Genomic DNA, 21,385 nt, shown 5'->3' on the forward strand with positions numbered 1-21,385 from the left:
ATAGTTGCCAACCAATCAGAGCAGCTCCATTCCAACCAATCAGGATGGTGCTATTTGGGCTAAACACTGCTGAGGATCTATAGTCCTCATTTGCGTAGAAATGGGATCAAGGACTCTTGGTGGGCACTCTTCTCTATATAAACCAGCTTCACCTCAGCCTCAATGGAGTGCTCTGTCAGTTTCCTTTGGACCCCATTTCCCTAAATGGAGCTGTTAACACTGGAGCGGAGTGAGTGGGGCTGTCTCGCTGGAGCTGAGTTGTGACACCAGAACCTCCTCACATGAGCTGTTTCACAATTGAGTTATTTACACAGAATAAAGTCTCCCCCATTACTGCACCCTAAACTGGGGACTCCTGTTGACATTGACTTGGCAATGACAATCTTTGGTTGACATCATCCAAGATCTTTTTCCTACCCTGAGAGGTAATTTCAAGGTTGTTATTTTAAAAATTTATGAAGCTACATTTGGTTCATGTAATTTTGTGTATCTGTCCTGTATTTGACAAAAAAAGTACGAAAAATACCCCATTTCATCACAGAGTGGATTGGACTACAAAACCTCTAAATAACTTGTAAAGTCTAAAAGTTATTGTGATTTTATTACTTTGACAAATACTATAAGGCATTTTCTATTTAGTGATATTTGAAATATCAGTTTAAATAATGTGATTTTCTAGACCAAGCAGATGGGTTAACACTTCCTGCATGCCGCCTCCCCCCCACACCACCTCCCGTTTATTTTCACTGTAAAGAACAGAAAACAATCCAAGTATTACCTCAAATAGATTTTCAATTCTTTCTAATCCTTAAGTATGTGATAGTTTTCTGAACCAATGACCAGTCAGTATCTGAACTGCGAAGCACAAAACCAAATTAAAAAGTTGCATGCAAGCATACGTCCATACAAAGGAACATGCAAAACAGTTGTTTCTGTAATAACCCCAACTACTAACAACTAGAATGCCTTTTTTACAGGTGAATGAACTTGTGGAATATCCACACAATGGAATGTCTGCTAATCAGCAATAAAAAAGCAATGAATTATTGAAAAAAGCAACATGAATATATCTCAGCATAAATTTCCATTACATTGAGTAAAAGCAGCAAGATTCCTTCCCTTCAAGAATATACTGAATGATTTCATTCAAATAAAATTACAGAACATGCAAGCTGGAATGACGGGCAGATTTGCTTGGAGATAAGGAGGCAGGTAAAGAAAGGTGTGAGATAAGAAATCACAGAGCCAAAAAAAGACTTGGGTCTGATACGTTCACTATCTTGATTGTGGTGATGGCTTCATGGGTATATATCAAATCTTATCAAATTGTGTAGTTTAAAATGTTTATTGTGCCAGTTTTCAATAAAATTATTTTTAATAACACTGTACATGTAGGCAAGACCCATCTCCCTCTGCCTCCTCCAGCTTCTAATAGTACTGTCCTCATAAGGTGAAGGACAACTGAAAACACTATTATTCTACCCTGCACTGACAAAGTTCCTTTGACCAGGATTACTTAAGTTTTGTTTAAATAGAGGGGATACTTTTAGAGAGAACAGGTCTGTAATGCAGGATCCCAAACACCTGAATCCTGTCCTTCACTAACCAGTACACCAAGAGATCACTGGGGCAACATGCGCAGATGAAACTGAGGCAAAGGAACACTATTCTAGCAGTCACACTATACTGGTGCCTTACTAGTAAAACATCAGAAATTGGCTCCATATGCCAAGGGAACACTATAGTGAAGAAGCTCGACTGTTCCAAGGACTTCTTTAGCCTAAGCTATGCAGGCCTGGGTCCTAACCAGAGGAAGGCCAAAAGCCTGCTTTGCTTCTTTCTCCTCCAATCCTATACCAGATAATTTACCATTCCAGTTTGAGGAATGCTATCTCAGGTGAGCCAGAGCATTGGTTCCAAAGACCCTGACAGAATTAGCAGACGCCCTGTCTCAAACCTGTTCAGGTCACGGCAAAGAGAAGAACTCCAGCCCTAAGTTGGCAACTGGAAATACATGTCAAGCTGGAAGGAGAATATCTAGCTAGAAGGGATAGATATGGTCACTTGGGCCCAAAGGAAGTAAGTCTGGGCTACTTTACCACTCCTTAACAGAAGTTAACAGGAAGCAACAGTGACCCTGTGAAGAAAACCCACCCTCCTGAGAACCTGACCCCTGTAACTGCAACCTCAGTTGTCCTATAATTTGACCAGTTTATATCTGCAATGGGATACAATATAGTCTTGTATTTAAGATAACCAAGAGCTAACAGACTTCACCATTAGGACATCTTCAAAATACCAACACAAGTGGAACTCTTTATGTGGAATAACCAAACTTTAACAGAGTAGACTTTCAAATGTGTTAAGAAACTCCAGTAGCGTCAACACTCAAGTGACATTCGATATAATATTAATTTTATAAAAAGATACAAACTGCTCATGTACAAAACCTCTTTGAGTCCTTTATTAACATTTGGAGATGTGCGGCACATACGATTAACAGCATCACACCAGCAACAGAAGTACAGATAACCAAGATGTACTTCAGAACAAGAATATCAGAGAAATTTATGGTGTTTGCTCTGAACCTCCACAAAAACCCAACTCTGACACACGCAGGACAGACAATATAATAATTTCACTTTGAAATGGTACTTAAAAAATGACAATAATTGATAGTTCAAACCCTTTAGAGTGTGAGATGTGGCAGGTCTCTGGGTACCATGGCACTGCTGTAAAAGGCCAGCTCGGGCATTTGAAGGTTAGACAGAATAATAGCTGACCAGGATGAGGGGAGAGGTTTGACTTTCAGTGTAGATAACAGATGGTCCAAGTGGATACTTTCAGTCCAGGCTCAGTATGGGTCCTACAGGAATCCATCAGATAAATAGTTTATAAACCGGAAAGCTGAAAAATGCCAGCCATCATTTGTTACTGATTCCAACTGGTAGACACTGATGTATCAGGAGTAATTTATGACACAGTAAGTTTAAGAGGGATATGCCTGAAAGAATGGAATTCACTGTGTTAAATCAGCTCTGATCTTGACACTGGGTGCCATGGGTCCCTCTGCTTTCACATATGAATTAAGGAATACTTCCTTTATTTCAATGTTCCACTTTGAAAATAACCCAAACCCTCCCCCCACCCCCACCATCATTCTTCATAAATTCTCTTTCCAAAGTCCTGATTCTTCCGGATCTAGACTTTTTCCTTTCGCTTCAATTTTGATACCTTCTTGACAGTCCCGTTCTTATTCAGAAGCTTCAGGACTCGGTCTTTATGATCTAAAACTTTAAGCATGGAGTCTCTGGCCTCACTGATTTGATCCATCACAAGTTTACACCTCTGCATATTTCCCTGAAACAAAAGACATGACATCATCAATCAGTAATTTTGAGGACAATCTGGCTTGTAAAGAACTTCTCATCTTTAGATTGAGGCCATTTTGATGCTTTCATAGAAAAATGTTTTAGTGTTTCTTGGTAATGTAGGCTGAAGTAAATAATAGGTTTTTGCTATAGTGGATATTAGTGGATGAGAGAGGGCAAGGGAAAAGTAAGACTTTACAGTAAACAACTCCATAAAGTGGAAGATCAATGGGAAAGGGTTCATTCAAACCTGTATTAGTTCATTTATTCGGTGTAGATCATCATCAGTTGCTGCTTTTTTCTTTGGGATAATCCCTTCCTGTAGGTTGGTGAGTCTTTCATAAACATCATGTTCTAGATTCGTCTAAAACACACAAAAGGGAAGGCATCATGACCTCAAAGATACTTTTGTCAACTTTAGGCAAATAAAGCCACCTTGAATCATCTTTGTAAAATAGTATGAAGGTGTTTGAATGATGAAATCCTTTCTACCAACGACAGGTATTAAGAAAGATTCAGTAAAGGAAACTGATCAATGACAATTTACAATTTGCCATAATTCAGAGTCCATCTTCAAGGATAACTTTATACACTGCCCTGAATTCAATTCCTCTGGAAAATAAGTCTACGGGTTTCACAGAAATGTGCTTCTCTGCCAAGTACAAAACTAGTCACAGCCCTACTGTTTTTTAATATGTAACAGACAACATTCTCCAGATCGCAGCTACTCCAAAGATGGGAAAACTTCATGATGTTTTGTTTTGATTGCCTTACCTTCACCTCATTGATGAAGGAAAGATTCTTGCCCTAGGGTTCTGCAAATGGTTGAATAGGTAACACCCACCAACACTGAACAACTCAGATCAAGAGCAGTTTACCAGTCGTACTCACAGCCCTGGGGAGGAGGACACTGCACACCACACAAGGCCACAGGTGCGCTGTACTCAGGAACAGAGTGAACAAGCAGGGGCTGTAGAAGGCAGGCTCTGTAGTATCAAGAGGGAGAGGGGCCCCCTGGTTCCTATGGGAGGATGTGACTGACTGATTTGAATATCACAAGCTGCCAGAGAAGGCCAATCTTCAGTAGAAGTGAAAACTGTGTCTGGTCCCCACAATAAGTAAAAGAGTGGGGAGGAGAGGCTTATAGTGAGGTCATTTGAGGCCCCCATTTCATATGTCATGGCAACACATAATACTGAAACTTAATTGTAGGTCTTATATTACAGGTGTTCAATATATTTTGGTTTTGGGTACCAGAACTAAAATATATCTAGGGCATAATTATATCTATGAACTATATATATTACATAGCATACAGAAAAATTCTATCATGACGCAAGTTAATTGAGACTGCTTCACAATTATTCAAAAGGAAATGCTCTATGAATTCGGACATCTCTAGCATCTATTTCTCTCTTCGGCAGGATATAACAACTACTAGAACTCTACCTACCAGCTGCAGCAACTGGGCAGCACAGAGGTGGACTTTCCAGCCTTGGGCACGACAGGATACTCCTTTCTGATTAGCTATTTCCTGCAGCATAGCTTTCTTCTCCTCTGGAACCATAAAAAATAAAAAACATACTTTAATTTTTAGAAAGCTGAAGTCCTTAGTGTTCAAGACACTTAACGCTACTATTTTATCAAGAATTTCTTATTTAAATATCTTTTAAAAAATCCTTTGCATTTAAGCAATAGACTTTATTTCCAACAAATAAGTAGACTTTATTTGTCCACTCTAGAAGAATGTTTTAAAGACATGCTCTGATAATCTAGTGAGTTCATAAGACAACAAGTTATTATTCTAACCTCTTAAAAGGAGGGAAAATGGTCGTCAGTGGGTTGAGGCCAAGCACATGTGTGATGCTTGCAGGTATGTAAAGAGTTGGGCATGAAGTCTTAGAAGCTCTTTGGTGTTATTTAGATCTTGGAGAAATCACAGGAATCAAATTTGAATAACATTTTAAATTTGGGTAGGAAAGTCCAGTAATCAGAATTGTAGTAAAATATTTATATGAAATGTACCATTGTGCTGGAGAGAGATAACTAAGATTGGGGAGTGTTTGTCCGGGGTAAGTTTAGCTCTACTTGGGAAGTTTTAGTTACTGTGTAACTAGGACTTAAAATACATTTACACTTAACATAAATAATTTAAAATTATTTTTAAAAATTTAAAAAATTAATTAAAAAAAACTATATATATTTGTCAAAATCCATAGAATATACAACACCGAGATTGAACCTGAATATAAACAATGAACTTTGGGTGATGTGTCAGTGTAATATCATCAAATGAAACAAATGCACCACTGTGGTGGGGATGCTGATAGTGAGGGAGGCAGTAAGTGTATGTAAAATCTCTGTATCTTCTGTTCAGTTTTGTTGTGAACCTAAAATTGCTCTAAGTTCATCAATTAAAAATAAAACCCTATCTAGCAGTCAAATATTAACATAAATGTTTTAAAAATTTTTTAAATTATGAGATAATTGTAGATTTACATGCAGTTGTATGATATAATAGAGAGCTCCTATATGCTCTTAACCCAGTTACCCTCAATCGTAACATCTTGCAAAACTACAGCATAATATCATAACCATGACATTGATGAAGTATACTGACTCTACTGGTTTCACATTTTAGATGTACTTGTGTACTTCATTATAAGCATTTAAAAAACTTTTTAGTTTGAAATAATTAAAGATCCATAGGAAATTGCCAATATAGTATAGAGATATACCTGATAAGGGACTTTCTTCTAGAACACAGGAAGAATTCTTAAAACTCAGTAATAAAAAGACAAACCAGTTAAAAAGGGCAAAGAATCCAAACAGACATTTCTCCAAACAATATACAAATGGCCAATATACACGTAAAGATGTTCAACATCATTAGGCATTAGGAAAATGCCAATCAAAAACACACTGAGGTACCACTTCCCACCCACCAGCATGCTATAATCAAAGTCAGTTAGTAATGGTGAGGTTGTGGAGAAATCAGAAGCCTCATGCATTGCTGATGGGAAAGTAAAATATATTTGCTTTGTAAAACAGTCTAGAAGTTCCTAGAATGTTAAATATAGAGATACATACCCAAGAGAAATGAAAACAGATATCAACACAAAAATCTGTATACAAATGTTCACAGCATCCTTTTCATAATAATCAAAAAGTGGTAGCAACCCAAATGCCCATCAAGTGATGACTAGATAAAATGTGGTATATCCATAAACTAGAGTATTATTTGGCAAGAAAAAAGAATTACTGATATATGCTACAACATGAATGAACCTTGAAAACATGTTAAGTGAAATAGCCAGTCACAGAAGACTGCATATTATGATTCCTTGCATATGAAATGTCCCATGTTAGGAAATCTATAGATATTACCTAGGCTTGAGGGATAGGGAGGAGTGAAGATGACAGGACTGGGATGATGGCTAAGCAGTGTGGAGTTTCTTACTGGGTAATGAAAATGTTTTAAAACTGTAGTGATGGATGCACAACTCTGTGAACACACTAAAAAAAATCAATTGTATGTTTTAATAGGTGAATGGTATGCTATATAAATTTCTCAATAAAGCAACTAAAAATAAAAGATAATAAAGAGAGGTCAAATTTCCCCCACTGGTTACATCTTATGTAACTATAGTACAGTATCAAACCCAGGAAACTGTCATCGATGTAGAGTGCGAGTGTACTTCTATGTCATTTTATCATGCGATAACCACTGCAATCAAGATTTAGAACTAGTGCATAAACACAGAGCTCTCTCTCATGTTCTACCATTATGGTCACACCACCTCTTCCCCACCATTAATCCTTAGCATTCTCTATAAATATAATTTTATCATTCTGAGGATGTTATATAAATAGGAATCATATGGTGCTGGGTTCTAATAGAGCAAATGTCAAACAATTCGTGGGGTTTATCAGCTGGGTGTAATCAGGAAACGAGTGGGAGAGAGCCCCACCAGTGTCACTCTTTCCCAGGATGACTGTGGGAACACACCAGCTGTGCCTCCCTGAGGAGTAACATCAGAGGCTTAACACTTGGTGGTGGCGGTGAGGTGGAGGTGATTAGACTTCATGAAAATAATCCAGGCAGTCACTAAGCAAATTAACAAGCAAATAACAACAACAGGCCCTGGGTGGACAGGAGCCACAGGTGCTACGATATATTATCTAAAATGTCCAGTTTCCAACAAAAAATTATGAGGCATGCAAAAGAAACAGGAAAGTATGACCCATACATGGGGAGGAAAAGCAGGCAATAGAAATTGCTTATAAGAGTGACCGGATGCCACTTATCAGAAAAAGATTTCAAAGGAGCCATTATAAAGTCACAGAATGAAGAAAAAGCATGAGTGAAGAAGTAAATAAATGAAGGTATGATGATCATATCACATTAAATAGAAAATGTCAGAGAAAGAAATTAAAAAAAAAAACACATGAAATTCTGGAGTTGAAAAGTACAATAAATAAAAATTTAAAAATCCACTACAGGAGAACAAACAACAGTAGATCTGAACTGGTACAAAAAAGAATTAGTACAGTTGACGACAGACCAGTAGAGATTACACAAACTGAAATACTGAGAGAAGAAAGAATAAAGAAAAATGAACAGGGCCTCAGAGAAATGTGAGCCATCATGAAGGACACCAACATATGTGCTGTGAGTACAAAAAGAAATAGAGACAGGAGAAGGAAGAATATTCAAGAAAAAAATGGCTGCAAATTTCTCAAATTTACTGAAAAACAATAACCCATACATACAGGAAGCTTAAAGAACACCAAGTATGATAAATGCAAAGATACCCACAGACAGACGCATCATAGTAAAAATGTTACAAGTCAACTTTAATTTGAATTTGTTACAAGTCAATCTGAGAAATTCTTCAAAGCAGCAAAAGAAAAAATGACATACCACTTACAATGCAACCCTAATAAAATCAACAGCTGGGTTCTCAGGAGAAATAAGAGATCAGAAGGCAGTGGCATAACATTCAAAATACTCAAAGGAATGTGAGATCTAGTTTCTCCACATCTTCACCAGTATTCAGCACTATCAGTATATATTTTTTTAAGTATTAGGTATAAAATTTATTGCTGTTGCCATATCGAAGTTGTACATCGTAAATTTTGATTAATGTTTAATGAGACAGAGAAACATCCAAGTACTATACAGTTAATGAAATCTGTCTAATCATCTCCCCAAACTGTTTTATGCCGAGTTACTTTATAGGAGTCTTACACTAACATTTACATTCCTTCCTGATGTACATCTCAAGGAATCTTGGCACCCTGCAGCCCCTGCTTAGAATGAAATTCTTAAAGGCAGCTGTTGCTTGACAGTCTGCAAGTAACTCCTCCTATTGCTGCAGCTCCTTTTTGAAACTCTGATCTTGAGTTTTATGTTAAGACCTTGGGGTCAAGGGTTCATCTGCTTTTCGCTTTTTCCACAACTTGGTTTACAGATACCATGTTCCATATTTCATCTTCATCTGCTTTGGTTTATAAGGATTCTGTAGCTTCTGGAGTTTCTGCTCATGGTTAAGTTTCTGGAAAAATTCTGGGTCTTGAAGTTTACTGAACCTCACACTCTTCTTTAGTTCCAAAGGAACCTGGTTGAGTCTCATCATGTTCAGCACATTACAGCTTGGTTTGCTTTAACAGTCAATGTCAAACTGTTTCAGGATGAACTCTTCATCAATGTTCGAGCTTCCAATATTAGTAGCCCAGTTGCAGAAGTCACTAACTCTTTTGCATACATTTTCACAAGACAGAAGATCATCTTCATGGAGCACATCCATTTCACTTGGCTTCTTCTCTTCACAAAGCCACTGGCCTGGATGTGACAAACGAATCTTCTTGGGGAGGGAGACATTGTCGGAGTGAGATCCCAGGCGAGATTCGCTCTGTGCAGAAGTGCCAGCGGTATCCATTGTTCCTTGTTGAGCCCTCCAGCACTATCAGTATTTATTTCATCTTTTTTGATAGGCGTGTAGTGACATCTCAATTTAAATTTCTCTAATGGCTAGTGAGGTCGAGCATTTACAAAAAAATAAAATTGTTGTCTGTTCCTGGATCCAATCCATATACCACACTACGTTTACTTGTCTCCCTAGACTCCTCCTAGCTTGATGGTTTCTCAGACTTTCCTTGCTTCTGATGATCTTGACAGTTTTAAAGAAGCATTTTGTAGAATGCCTTTCTATTTGGATTTGCCTGATGTTCTTCTTAGTATTAGACTGTGATTATGGGTTTTTGAGAGAGGACACAGAGGGGAAGTATCATTGTCAACACAGCCTATGAAGGGTACATACTATTACCATGATTCATCATTACAGATACTAATCTTGATCATCTGGCTGAGGTGATATGTGTCAGGTGTCTCCACTATAAAGGTACCCTTACCCCCACTCTCTTCCACATAGTACACTCTGGAAAAAAGTGTGTACAGCCCACATTTAAGGACTACGATTTATGTCCCCTTGAAAATCTCATGTGCTTGTCATCTGTGTATCCTCTTTGGTGAAATCTGTCTTTACGCCTTTGTCCATTTTCTAATTGGATCATTGTATTTACTGTTAAGTATTAAGAATTCCTAATATATATTCTAGATATGAGTCCCGTATGAAACATGTGGTTTGCTAATATTTCCTTCCAGTTCATAGCTTGTCTTTTCATCCTCCTAACAGGGTCTCTCACAGGCAAAACATTTTTATAAAGCCCCTCCTTTTTTTTCTTTTATAGTTGGTATTTTTAGTGTCATGTCTAAGAACTGCTCAGCATGCCCTAGGTCTGGAAGATTTTCTACCAGGTACTCTTATATAGGTTTTATAGTTTTACATTTCATATTTAACTCAAAATTATCCATTTTGAGTTAATTTTTGTATAAAGTGTAAGGATCAGGTTGAGGTTAAGGGGTTTTTAATTTTTTAAAAAATTTATGTGTATCTAGCACCATCTGTTAAAATGACTCTCCTCTACTGCTTTTTCACTTTAGTCAAAAAACAGCTGAGCATATTTGTATGCGCCTATTTCTGCATTTTTTATTCTATTACAGTCATCTATACATCTATGCCTCTGCAAATACACTATTGTGATTACCATAGCTAAATCATAGGCTTAATATTGGTAAAAATGATTTCCCTTTTCAAGATTATTTCAGCTATTCTAGTTCCTGTGCTTTTCCATATAAAGTTTAAAATAAGCTTTACTATGTCTACAAAATCCTTTCTGTGATTTTGGTAGAACTGCATTAAACCTATTGATCAATCTAGGGAGAACTAACATCTTTATGTTGGGTATTACAATCCATGAACAAATGGTATCATATTTTCAAAATCAGTTTTCCTAAGTTCATTCCAAGTTTTTAAAATTACAACTAATTTTTGTGTTATTATATCTTGTAACTTTGCTGAACTCATTTACTAGTTCCAGTTTTTTTTTTTTTCCCAAAGAATCCTTTGAGATTTTCTATGTAGACAATGTCATCTGCAAATAGAGACAGTTTTATTTATTCCTTTCCAATAGTCTTTTATCTTTTTTTCCTGCCTTAAGGTGTGGCTAAAATTTCCAGTTCTATACTGAGTAAGAGTGGTAAAAGAGGACAGCTTTGTCTTTTTGCTAATCTCAGGTAGAAAGCATTCAGTCTTTCATCGTTAAGTATAATGTTAGCTGTAGGTTTTTGGTAACTTTTTATCAAGTAGAGGAAATTTTTCCCTTTTTCTATTTTTGAGTTTTTATCACAAAAAAGTGTTGATTTTTGTTAAATGATTTTTCCACATCAATTAATACAATCACGTAATTTCTTTAGTTTCTGTTGTAGGATGAATTGTGTTCCTTCAAAAAGATATGCTGAAGTCCTAACCCTTGGTACCTATGAATGTGATATTATTTGAAAGTAGGGTCTTTGCAGATGTAATCAAGTTAAGTAGTAGTTATAATGAACTACGGTGGGCCCTAAACCCAATGACTATCTTATAAGGGAGAGTCAAGATACACAGGGAAGAATACTATATGGATATGGAGGCAGAAATTGGAGTGACACAGGTGCAGGCCAAATATCAAGGATGGCTGGCAACTACTGGAAGCTAAAAAGAGGTAAGGAAGGGTTTTCTTCACCAGCCTTCTGAGTATAATCCTGCTGATACCTTGATTTTGGACTTCTAGCCTCCAGAACTTGTGTTCATGAGGAATATGGATAATGTAGTTTTCTATACTTGTATTCTTTGTTTTTTAATCAGGGAAATACTGACTTCATAAAATGAATTTGGAAGTGTTCCATCCTATACTTTGGGAAGAGACTGTGAAAAACTGTTGTTGACTCTTCATTTACACATTTGGCAGAATATTCCAGAAATAAAAGTATTTGAGCCTGGAGATTTGTTTGGAAGCTTTAAAATTACAAATTCAACTTATTTGATGGTTACAGGGCTATTCAGATTGTCTGTTTATGGTGAAGTTTTGGTAGTTTGTAGTTTTGAAAGATTTGGTCCATTTCATCTGTGACTAACTTTATGAATGTAAAGTATTCACAGTATGTCCTTTTTATGTTTTTAATGGCTACATAATCTGTAATAATACTGTTTCATTATTATAAAATTCATAATTTGTCTTCTCTATCTTTTTCGGTCTTTCTAGAGATATACTGATTTTTATTAATTTCCTATTTTCAATTTCACTGATTTCTGCTATCCTTGCTATTTTCTTCGTTGTACTTGTTTTGAGTTTATGTTTCTCTTCTATTTCTAGTTTTTTAATGTAGGAACTTTGACCGAAATATTTCTTCTTTTCTAATTAAGTATTTAGTGCTATAAATTTCCCTGTTGGAACTGCTTTAGTTGCATCCCACATATTTTGATATATTGCATTTTATTTTCATTCAGTTTATGTAGTTTTAAAAATTTCTCTTGAGATTTCCTCTTGACCCATTACTTAGAAGTGTATTGTTTAATTTCCATGATCTGGAGATTTTTTGTTATCCCTCTGTTAATGGTTTCTAATTTGATTCTATTATGTTCAATGAAGATACTCTATACGATTTCAATTCTTTAAAATCTGTTGAGGTTTATTTTATGGTCCAGGATATGGTCTATCTTTATATGTTCTGTGGGTACTTGACAGAATATGTATTCTGCTGCTATTCAAGTATTCTATAAATGTTTACATCAGAAGTTGTTGATTATGGTATTCAGTTCTTCTATATCCTTGCCGATTTTGTCAAGTATTTCTACCAATTACTGAGAATGGGGTGTTGAAGTTCTCACTATATAGCACATTTGCCTATTTCTCCTTTCAGCTCTACTGTTTTTGCTTCATGTATTCTGAAGCTCTTGATTTTTATTGCCTCTACATTTTTAAACAGTACATAATGCTCTTGTCTCTAGTAATTTTCTTTCACTTCAAGTGTACTTTTATTTGATATTAACCTAGCCACTTTTTATTTTTGCACTGCACGTATTTTTTCATCTATCAGTCTACCTATGTCATCGTATTTGAAGTGGGTTTCTTATAGACAGTATATAGTTAGATTTTTTCCCCCCATCCACTCTGCCATTCTGTTTTAATTGGTATGTTCAGACTATTTACATGTAAGGTAATTATTGCTCTGTAAGGCTAAGTCTGCCATGTTAATATTTGTTTTCTGTGCTTCTTAATCCTCTATTTCTCTTTTCTTTCCTTCTTGTGAATTATCTGACCAATTTTTAGTATTCCATCTTGATTTATTGATATGAATATGATCTTAAAGCTTAGGCAAAGCAGTTCAACCAAAGTTTAATAGTCAAAAGACTTGGAGCAAAAGTGATTAACATGTATATATACAAAGAGAAGTTTTAGGAATCATTAATATTTTCAGCTGTCAAATTACTTTTCTTGATATAGTCTCAATAAATAATAAGAATCTTTTAATATGGCTTAAACTGTTACCAGAGAAACCTTCGAATATTTTACTACAATGATATGCATTCTTATGGTGTGAAGAGATGTTTAGTGGTCCATATCCTACTTCTGACAAAGTCAACGTTGTATGAGCTCTGGAAATCTCACCCTCTTTTTGAACCTCAGGGTATACTTGTGAGAAAAAAGCTAGGAAGTGCTGCCACCTCTATATTTCCCTTCAGACACTAAACTGTCAGACCTTCACCCCTGCTCACATACATTAGTTAGTACCATCCAACTCTGACTCATCTTGAGGCTACAAGAAAATTCTCAGAGTAGTTTACAAGCAGAATTTATATGTGGGAATGGGAAATATGACCAATTCTCTGAAAATTTTCACTTCTTTGTGCAATGATTATATTTGAGATTAATGACACTTAAAGTCTATCAGTAGAAATATTTGCAAAGTACTATTAGCCATTTTTAATATATATGGTTTATTAAAATGTTATTCTTAAGGTCAACAACAACAAAGACATTTATTGAGGGCTTTCTCTGGACCATTTGTTGAACTACACATGTTAAACAAAAGGTCTTTTGGGAAATAAAATTTTCTGGGGCTTATGATGCATGCACATCTGAGCATCCTAGGGACTACTGTGGACTGTGTCAAATAACAATCTAGTGTAGCTGCTTCCACAACAACTCCAGGGGCTAAGGAGTTGGGGAGCTGGTAACACATGAATTTTACTAAAAACAATGCTGTAACTTATTCATTAGACTGGATCTAATAAAGTACACACAGCTTTCTCAAGCAATGGATAACTTTCCATTTTTTAAACTCAAATGTATATTTTGGATAGGTTAAACTAAAGTCTCAAGATTTTATAATAAAGACCCAAGGTTTTTTGGAAATTGGAAAATTGTAATTCCATCTTTCTATTCTACTATGATTACAATAGGCAAGTGAAGGACTAATTTCATGGATTAACAACTAGAGGTTTCTGGGGGAAACTAACCTTTGACCCGGACATCACTGTACCGTTGAAAGTGGTGATAAGCAGCTTTCCAGGGGTTCCGATAGTGGCGAAGCAAAGTGATGGGAGGTCTTGGACGCACTGGGACGTATCTCACACCTTCTTCATCTATTCAAAAGGGAAGAAAAAGAAATCATTAAGTAACTTATTACGTATTTGCAACAATCCTCAAGGTACAATTCCAATAAGTGAGCCATAAGTATAACCTGACTACGTCAACAGTTTCAGGGATGGATTCCTAAGTGGGAAAGCTTCATGTGATAATAGTTAGCTCAAGTAACCATTACCAATATACTCCTTGGGAGGAGATTTGCGCTTCTCAGCCTTCACCAAAAGACTCTTGGCAGTAGACTTCTCATCATCAGTGCTGTTTGTCTCCATCATATCCCCTTCTTCTGTTGAAATCACGTGCTGCTGCTTTCGAGGCTTTTTCCTTGGGGAGGCACCTGGTGGTAGGTCACTTGTAGGCATGGACAGATTGTTAGCCAACAATGTAAGAGATGGAGACATGGTGTTGGTAGCCAGTGGAGGAACTGCTGTCATAGGAAAAAGAACACACACATGTATGAGAACCCATAAGCTTTTTCCATAAGGAAAAGCTTCACTTGATTTCCACCAAAGAGAACGAATAAAAAAATAAAAAAGAGAGTCAACACTGAGTTTTCCTTTGTGCCTGGCACTGTATTAAGCACTCTAATTGTGGCAGAGGTTGCCAACTGTTTCCTAATACCTCATGTCTTCACCTTCTTTAGTACAAGGACCTCACTTTTAGTTGAGCACATTGCCACTCAGCTGAAAAACTATATTTGCTAGCCTGACAGTTAGGTGTGGCCATATGAAATGAAAACAGAAGTTTTTTGCAGCACTTTTAAGAAGTTTCCATAAAAGAAAAGACATGACCTTCTCTTCCTTGTCTTCTTTCTGTGATTCTGGAACTCAGGTGTGATAGCTAGAGTTCTAGCAGCTTTCTTGAATCAAAATGCCAGGGGTGAGAGGAGGCTGGATCTCTAATGACTATGGAATCCACATACCATTTCTGGACTGTCTGCCTCAGAATTTGCTCCAAGGGAGACAATAAAATCTTACATATTCAAGCCACTATTTTTCAAGCCTTTGTGCATTAATTTCTAGGAATATAACCTAGTAAATCACACAATCTTAAAAATAATTTGAGTAAGTTGGCATTATTTTATTATCCTCAATTTAAAGATGAGAAAATATGGCACGAATCACACAAGTACAAAGTGGTAGAGTTGGAAACTGACAGAGGCAGTCTGGCTTCAGAGCTTGCACTTTAACTATCACAGTAAACTGCCTCCAGAAAAACGGCATTCATAGTATTAAGGAAACATTTATTTGGGCTTGTATGGCAAATATCTGGGGACTTAAAAATCATGATAAAAGTTCACCTCAACTCTTATTTTCAGTTTGTTATTTCCTTGTGCCACCCTTTTCCTCCACCCTACCTCAGCCACCCGCTCCCAATAGGCAATCCTTAAACAGTCATCACATCTCAATTACTAGCATCTGACTCTCCAGCCAAAACTAACTAGTCTTTCCAGGTCATTACCCTTAGTAACCAGTCTCCAATAATCCTAGACCCCATTAAGAACTATTATCCATTAATCCTACTTTTATTTTTTTTGCTGTCCCTTATCCCTCTTACATCCTCCATCACTAGGTTTTAATTCTACCATCAATTTTATTCATTCACTGTCCCTTCTCTTTCTTCATTGTACTCAGAAAAAGCATATAAGGTTAAATTCGATTCTGTGCACCCAGGCAGCTGAATGTTGCCAAAGAAAGATATAAAACAATGCTGACTGGTCTCGTGTTAACACTCTCACTAACCTTGAGTAGGCCCTTACTGCTGTAAGAGAATCCTACCAGATGTGCTAAGTCCATTCACTCTCCACATGATCACTTCAGACCTTCTCCTCCCTCCTTACAGTTTGAGCACCTCCTTTACCATCCTTACTCTCAGCTGATGACCTTGCTTTCAATTTTACTAAAAATAAAATAGGAACAAACAGAAGAAAATGTCCACAAATTACGTTGTGATCAGCATTCCCTTTCTCTTTGTGCTTTCAGCAAAGATAGATCTCTTCATGTATACAATAGATTTCATCCACTCTCACCTCCTCAGATAATCACTCCAGGAATTCTCATCTTTTTCCTGCATTATCATTTCTTTCCTCTCTACTGGATAATTACCAATACCACGTGAAATTGTTATTTGTCCCATCTTATAAATAATTTCCTCTTGGCATCATTTCCTTTCAGATATTGCCATTCCTTTTTCTATTATTTTATAACAAATTCCTCAAGTGCCATTTATACTCACTGTCTCCAATACTTCTCTCCAAGCTTTCTCTTGAAACAACTCCCAATCATACTTTGATGAAAACTGCTCTTCTAAAGATCTGCATAACCTCTATTTTCCTAAATCCAATGGTCACTACCCGGTCTTTACCTTAATTGATCTCTCAAGAGCATGTTACCCAGCTGCTTACTCCCCTTTCTCTGAAATATTTTTGTTATGGGTTTCCAGGACATCATATACTCCAAGTTTTATTCCTATCACTCTGGCCCCTCCATTCAGTCTCTTTTGCTTGCTTCTGCCTCTCTCCCTCCTCAGAAAGTAGAGTGCCTTAAAGGAGCTCAGTCCACAACTGCTTTTATTTTTTTTATCAGCACTCATTCCTTAAGTGAATTTATCCAGGGCCATGGCTTTAAATATAAATTATATACAATAATAACTCCCAAATTTATGACTCCAACTTCCTTTTCTCTTACAAAAGCAGACTCATAGATCCAGCTGCCTATTTGATGTCTTCATTTGGAGGTCTAAGAGACATCTCAAATTTACCATATCGAAAACTAACTACTAATCTCTTCCTACAAAATGTGGTCCTCTTGCAATTGTCCTTACCTCGGCTGACAGCAACTCCATGCTTCTAGTTATAAGAAGCATGTTGTAGTTGACTCTGATGCCGTTCTCTCACACTCAGTTCTACTTTAAAAATATATCTAGAATCCATCCACTTCATACTACTTCTGTTGATACTACCATGGTTTAAGCCTTCATTGTTCTCTTCAATTAATGCAATAGCCTGTAAACAAGTCTAATTCCATCCTTGCTGCCATAGTCTTTCCTCTACACAGCAGCCAGAGCAGTCTGTTAAAAAAGGAAGTGAGCTCAAGTCCCTCCTCTGCTTAAAAACCCTCTAACAGCTCGCCATCACCCTCTGCAAAGCCCACGTCCTTAAAACGGCCCATAGACTCTCACAGTCTGACCCTAGTTCTCTGACCAGCCTCTACCACTCCCTCACACACTTAGCTCCATCTACCTAGCTTCTTTGCTATTCTTTGAGCACACCAGGCATTCTGCCATCTTAAGGCTCTTACACTTAGTGCTCACTTGGCCTGGAATACTCTTTTCCTAGATATTGTCATGGTCAGCATTTCATCTCTTTAATGTCTCTACTCAAGGATCACTTCCTCAGTAGGCCTTTCCTTTAAAAGTCTTTTTAAAATCATAGCTCCAGACCTAACTTTCTCTTACATTTTGTCTCTTTATTTTACTGTTTTGTCGCCCTTGTTAGAGTGTAAGCTCCAAGAAGATGAAGATGTACTTGTTGTGTAAAAGGATGTATCATCAGTGCCTGTGGTAAAGCCCTACAGTTTGAGGCAGGATTACTATCAGCTTCTTAGAACAGAGAGGTAAGAGGAACTATCCAAAATGAGACAGAAGATGAAGAGCAAAATTTAGAACATTTCATTTCCCCTCCTTGGTATCTTTTAATGGAAGCGCTAAGGCTAAATATGGGTACCACAGAAGGACATTTCATGGCATAATAAATGAAAATAAATAAATACGCGAAAAAATAGCACACTTAAAAACTGTACACACAGCATGGCCACATTTCCTTCTGAACAAACAGCATGGGAAATGGAGGCCTTTATGTCGAAATGGGAAAGAGGGTAATATTGGGTAAATGGAGCACAGAATGATCTGCTTTCCACTTTGGCTTTGTCTACAGTTTATAAATTTCTTGCACTGAATGTTACTTTTGTAGTTATGAAAAACAAGATCTACGTAAGTTATCAAAAAAAAAATGAAACAAAAAGAAAACCTCCAAAGCGAACTGCCTTTCATAAGTTTACAGTTGAGAAGTTTACAGTTGAGAAGAGGAAGTAAAAGGGATAATGAATAAAGATTTACTAATCCCATATAAGTTTATCAAGAGTGTATTTTTGACATCATAAATCTTACTTAAATTGCATAACAAGGCAACAAAAATTGGCAAGGAATAAATTGTACATAATCATTACTTAGCTATGATTGAAGCATGACTCCTTTTACATGGCGATATTTTCTTAATGAATACAAAAAAAGCTATATTTAAGGATATTCTTTGGGAGATTTTTTTTTTAAAAATTTTGGTAAGAGAGAAAATTAATTATAAAAGGGCAGCAAAATGGTTTACTTTCAAAAGAAGCTTCCGTTTATTAAAAACGAATGAAATGCAAATTTAAAATGCACATGGAGGAGGCAGGCTTCCTGGCTGAGGATAAAACAAGAGTTTGGACTCTGAGGAGAGTTAGGAAAAAGGGAAGAAGCAAATGCCAATGAAGAGTATTCTGTGAATGAACTTACCAGAAACTGGCCTCATGATGTCCATTGGTTCCATTTCTTCTTTAACTTTTATCTCAGGTACAGGAGGGACCAAAACAGAGGAGAGATTGCCACCCACAGCTGCTGATGGTGGAGGGGCAGCTGCAATGGTAGTGATGGGTGGGGTGATGGGAACTGCTCCAGGAATGGTTGAGAGAGTGACCGCTGGTTGAGATGGGGGACTAGCTGCTGTGATCATGGTTGGAATGGTTGGTGGGGGCTGCTGAGCGGTGGGAGGGACTGCAATGGTGGGCTGATCATTATTTTGACTGGAGACGGTCTCCATTGACACAGTGACTGGAGTAGCCATTGATACGTGGATTTCTGACTTAGGTTTGACACTAAAACACAAACGCAAAGACAACGTAGTAAACATTAGAAAACTGTTTTAACCTGCAACGTCTCAGAGGATGGGTATTTGTCCAATTCTTTTTGTAAAACACACAGCAAAACTAAAACAATATTCCTTAATTCTAAAAGTTGAACTTGAAAGTAAGTTCTAAAGGGAATTCAAGTTTTAAAAACATCCCCTCCTTTCCATACGCAATGTTTTTATAAGCAGTAATAACATTAAGAAAACCAAGAACATTAAATAAATCAAAGTCACATCATCAAAAGACAACCAATTTTCATTACAAAAGCGTATTTCCCACCCAGAATTCCTTAAAGCATATGTTATCTTAGGAGGTCTTCTGACTGATTACAAGTGTACTCACATTTCAAATGTAGTTTCTTTTACACCTATTTCTTACAAAAGAGGAAACTCACAAACATGGCAAAGATACAAAAGAATACAAATTGAAAGTAACTTCCTCCACTTGACACACCCAGTCTTCTACCTAGAGGTACCACTCTTACAATTTTCCAGTAGGTCATATTAGAGATACTCCAGGCAATTAAAGTAGCTATAAATACGGTGTTCAAAAATGTATATCCTATTTTTTTCAGTTTTATAAGAACAATTCATTCATGTCATTACAATTTTTTTTAAACATTATTTTTAAGTAAAACATTTAATAGCTGTAAAGGTTTACCTATTTACATTATTAATGCTAAAAATTCAGGATATCAAAGCGACATAAAACAATATCCCTCCAGATCAAGGCCAAAAACATTTGGACTTCCATAGGCAAAAAATTTAACATCAACCTAAAACTCATACCATATACAAAAATGAACTCGACAAGGATCATAAATCTAACTTGTAAAATGTAAAACTATCAAAATTTTATAAGAAAATACAAAAAAACCTATACTTAAGTGAAGAGTTCTTAGACATGATACCAAAAGTGCAATCCATAAAAGAAGAAAATTGATAATTGAGCTTCATTAAAATTAAAAACCTTTCCTTTGCTAAAGACCACTTCATGAGGTTGAAAAGACAAGGCACAGAGTGAAAAAAAAATTTGCAAAACCGATCTGACGGGATGTACCTTGAGGACATTATGTAAAGTGAAATAAGCCAATTATAAAAAGACGAATACTGTATGATTCTACTTATATGAGGAACCAAGAACAGATGAATTCACTGAAAAAGAGGTGGTTCCCAAGGTTTGGAGGGAGAGAAAATAGGGGAGTTGTTGAATAATGGGTATAGAGTTGCAGTTTTATAAGATGAAAAACATCGGAAGATCAGTTCCACAAGAGTGTGAATATGCTTAACGATGTTAAAATGTACACTTAAAAAATGGTTAAGATGGTTAAAAAAATAATGACAAAAAACCTCCACCAAAACACATTATCTGAAAAAGGAATTATATTAAAAATATATAATTTCTGTAAACTCAACACTAAGAAAATATATAATCCCATTAGAAAATGGGCACAAGATATGAATAATGAATAGACACTTCACTAAAGAGAATATTCAGATGGCAAATAAACACATGGAAAGACGTTCAACACGCTTAGCCATCAGAGAGATGCGAATTAAAGATTTGATAATATACGACCACGCTGCTATCAAAATGATGAAAGTGAAATTTAAAAAACTTACTAAGTGCATGAAAGGATGTGGAGTAACTGGATCGTAAAGAAAAAAAAAATCCTAGCATTTATGAATGAGTTTATTTATCAAGGCTGTGGGCTAAAAGGATCTCATATGTTGGAGGTGGGAATTTAAAATGGTACAGCTACTATGGAAAACAGTTTGGAAGACTTTTATAAAATCAAAAATATATGTGCCATACAACTCAGCAATTGCACTCTGGAGATTTATCTAAAAACAAAAATATGTCTACCAAGAAAGGTATACATGAATGTTAATAGCAGCTTTATTTACAATATCCCCAAACTAGAAACTACCCTAATATACTTCAAAAGCAAATGGATAAACAAATTCTGGCACATCCATATGATGCAACACTACCAACTCAAAAAAGAACAAACTACTAATACATGCTACGACTTGGATG

The 21,385-nt window shown here is 36.4% G+C and overlaps 1 protein-coding gene and 1 pseudogene across 8 annotated transcripts in view; both read right to left on the reverse strand.

Moving 5' to 3' along the window:
- Positions 1 to 2,437: 2,437 nt before the first annotated feature.
- The window catches only part of SAP130 (Sin3A associated protein 130), a 69,601-nt gene continuing 50,653 nt past the window's right edge, over positions 2,438 to 21,385 (reverse strand). For all 8 annotated transcript variants that reach the window (XM_039851269.1, XM_039851267.1, XM_039851266.1 and 5 more), the window contains exons 16-21: positions 18,954 to 19,312; positions 14,581 to 14,829; positions 14,276 to 14,401; positions 4,825 to 4,928; positions 3,622 to 3,735; positions 2,438 to 3,360 (exon numbers count right to left, since the gene is read on the reverse strand). In XM_039851269.1, the coding sequence (XP_039707203.1) occupies positions 3,202 to 3,360; positions 3,622 to 3,735; positions 4,825 to 4,928; positions 14,276 to 14,401; positions 14,581 to 14,829; positions 18,954 to 19,312 (1,111 nt within the window). In that variant the 3' untranslated portion in view covers positions 2,438 to 3,201. The remainder of the gene's footprint in view (positions 3,361 to 3,621; positions 3,736 to 4,824; positions 4,929 to 14,275; positions 14,402 to 14,580; positions 14,830 to 18,953; positions 19,313 to 21,385) is intronic.
- On the reverse strand, positions 4,935 to 14,269 carry LOC120593438 (protein FAM47E-like; annotated as a pseudogene).

Source organism: Pteropus medius, unplaced genomic scaffold (assembly GCF_902729225.1).
Source record: "Pteropus medius unplaced genomic scaffold, Ma_sr-lr_union100, whole genome shotgun sequence".
NCBI classification, from domain to species: Eukaryota; Metazoa; Chordata; class Mammalia; order Chiroptera; family Pteropodidae; genus Pteropus; species Pteropus medius.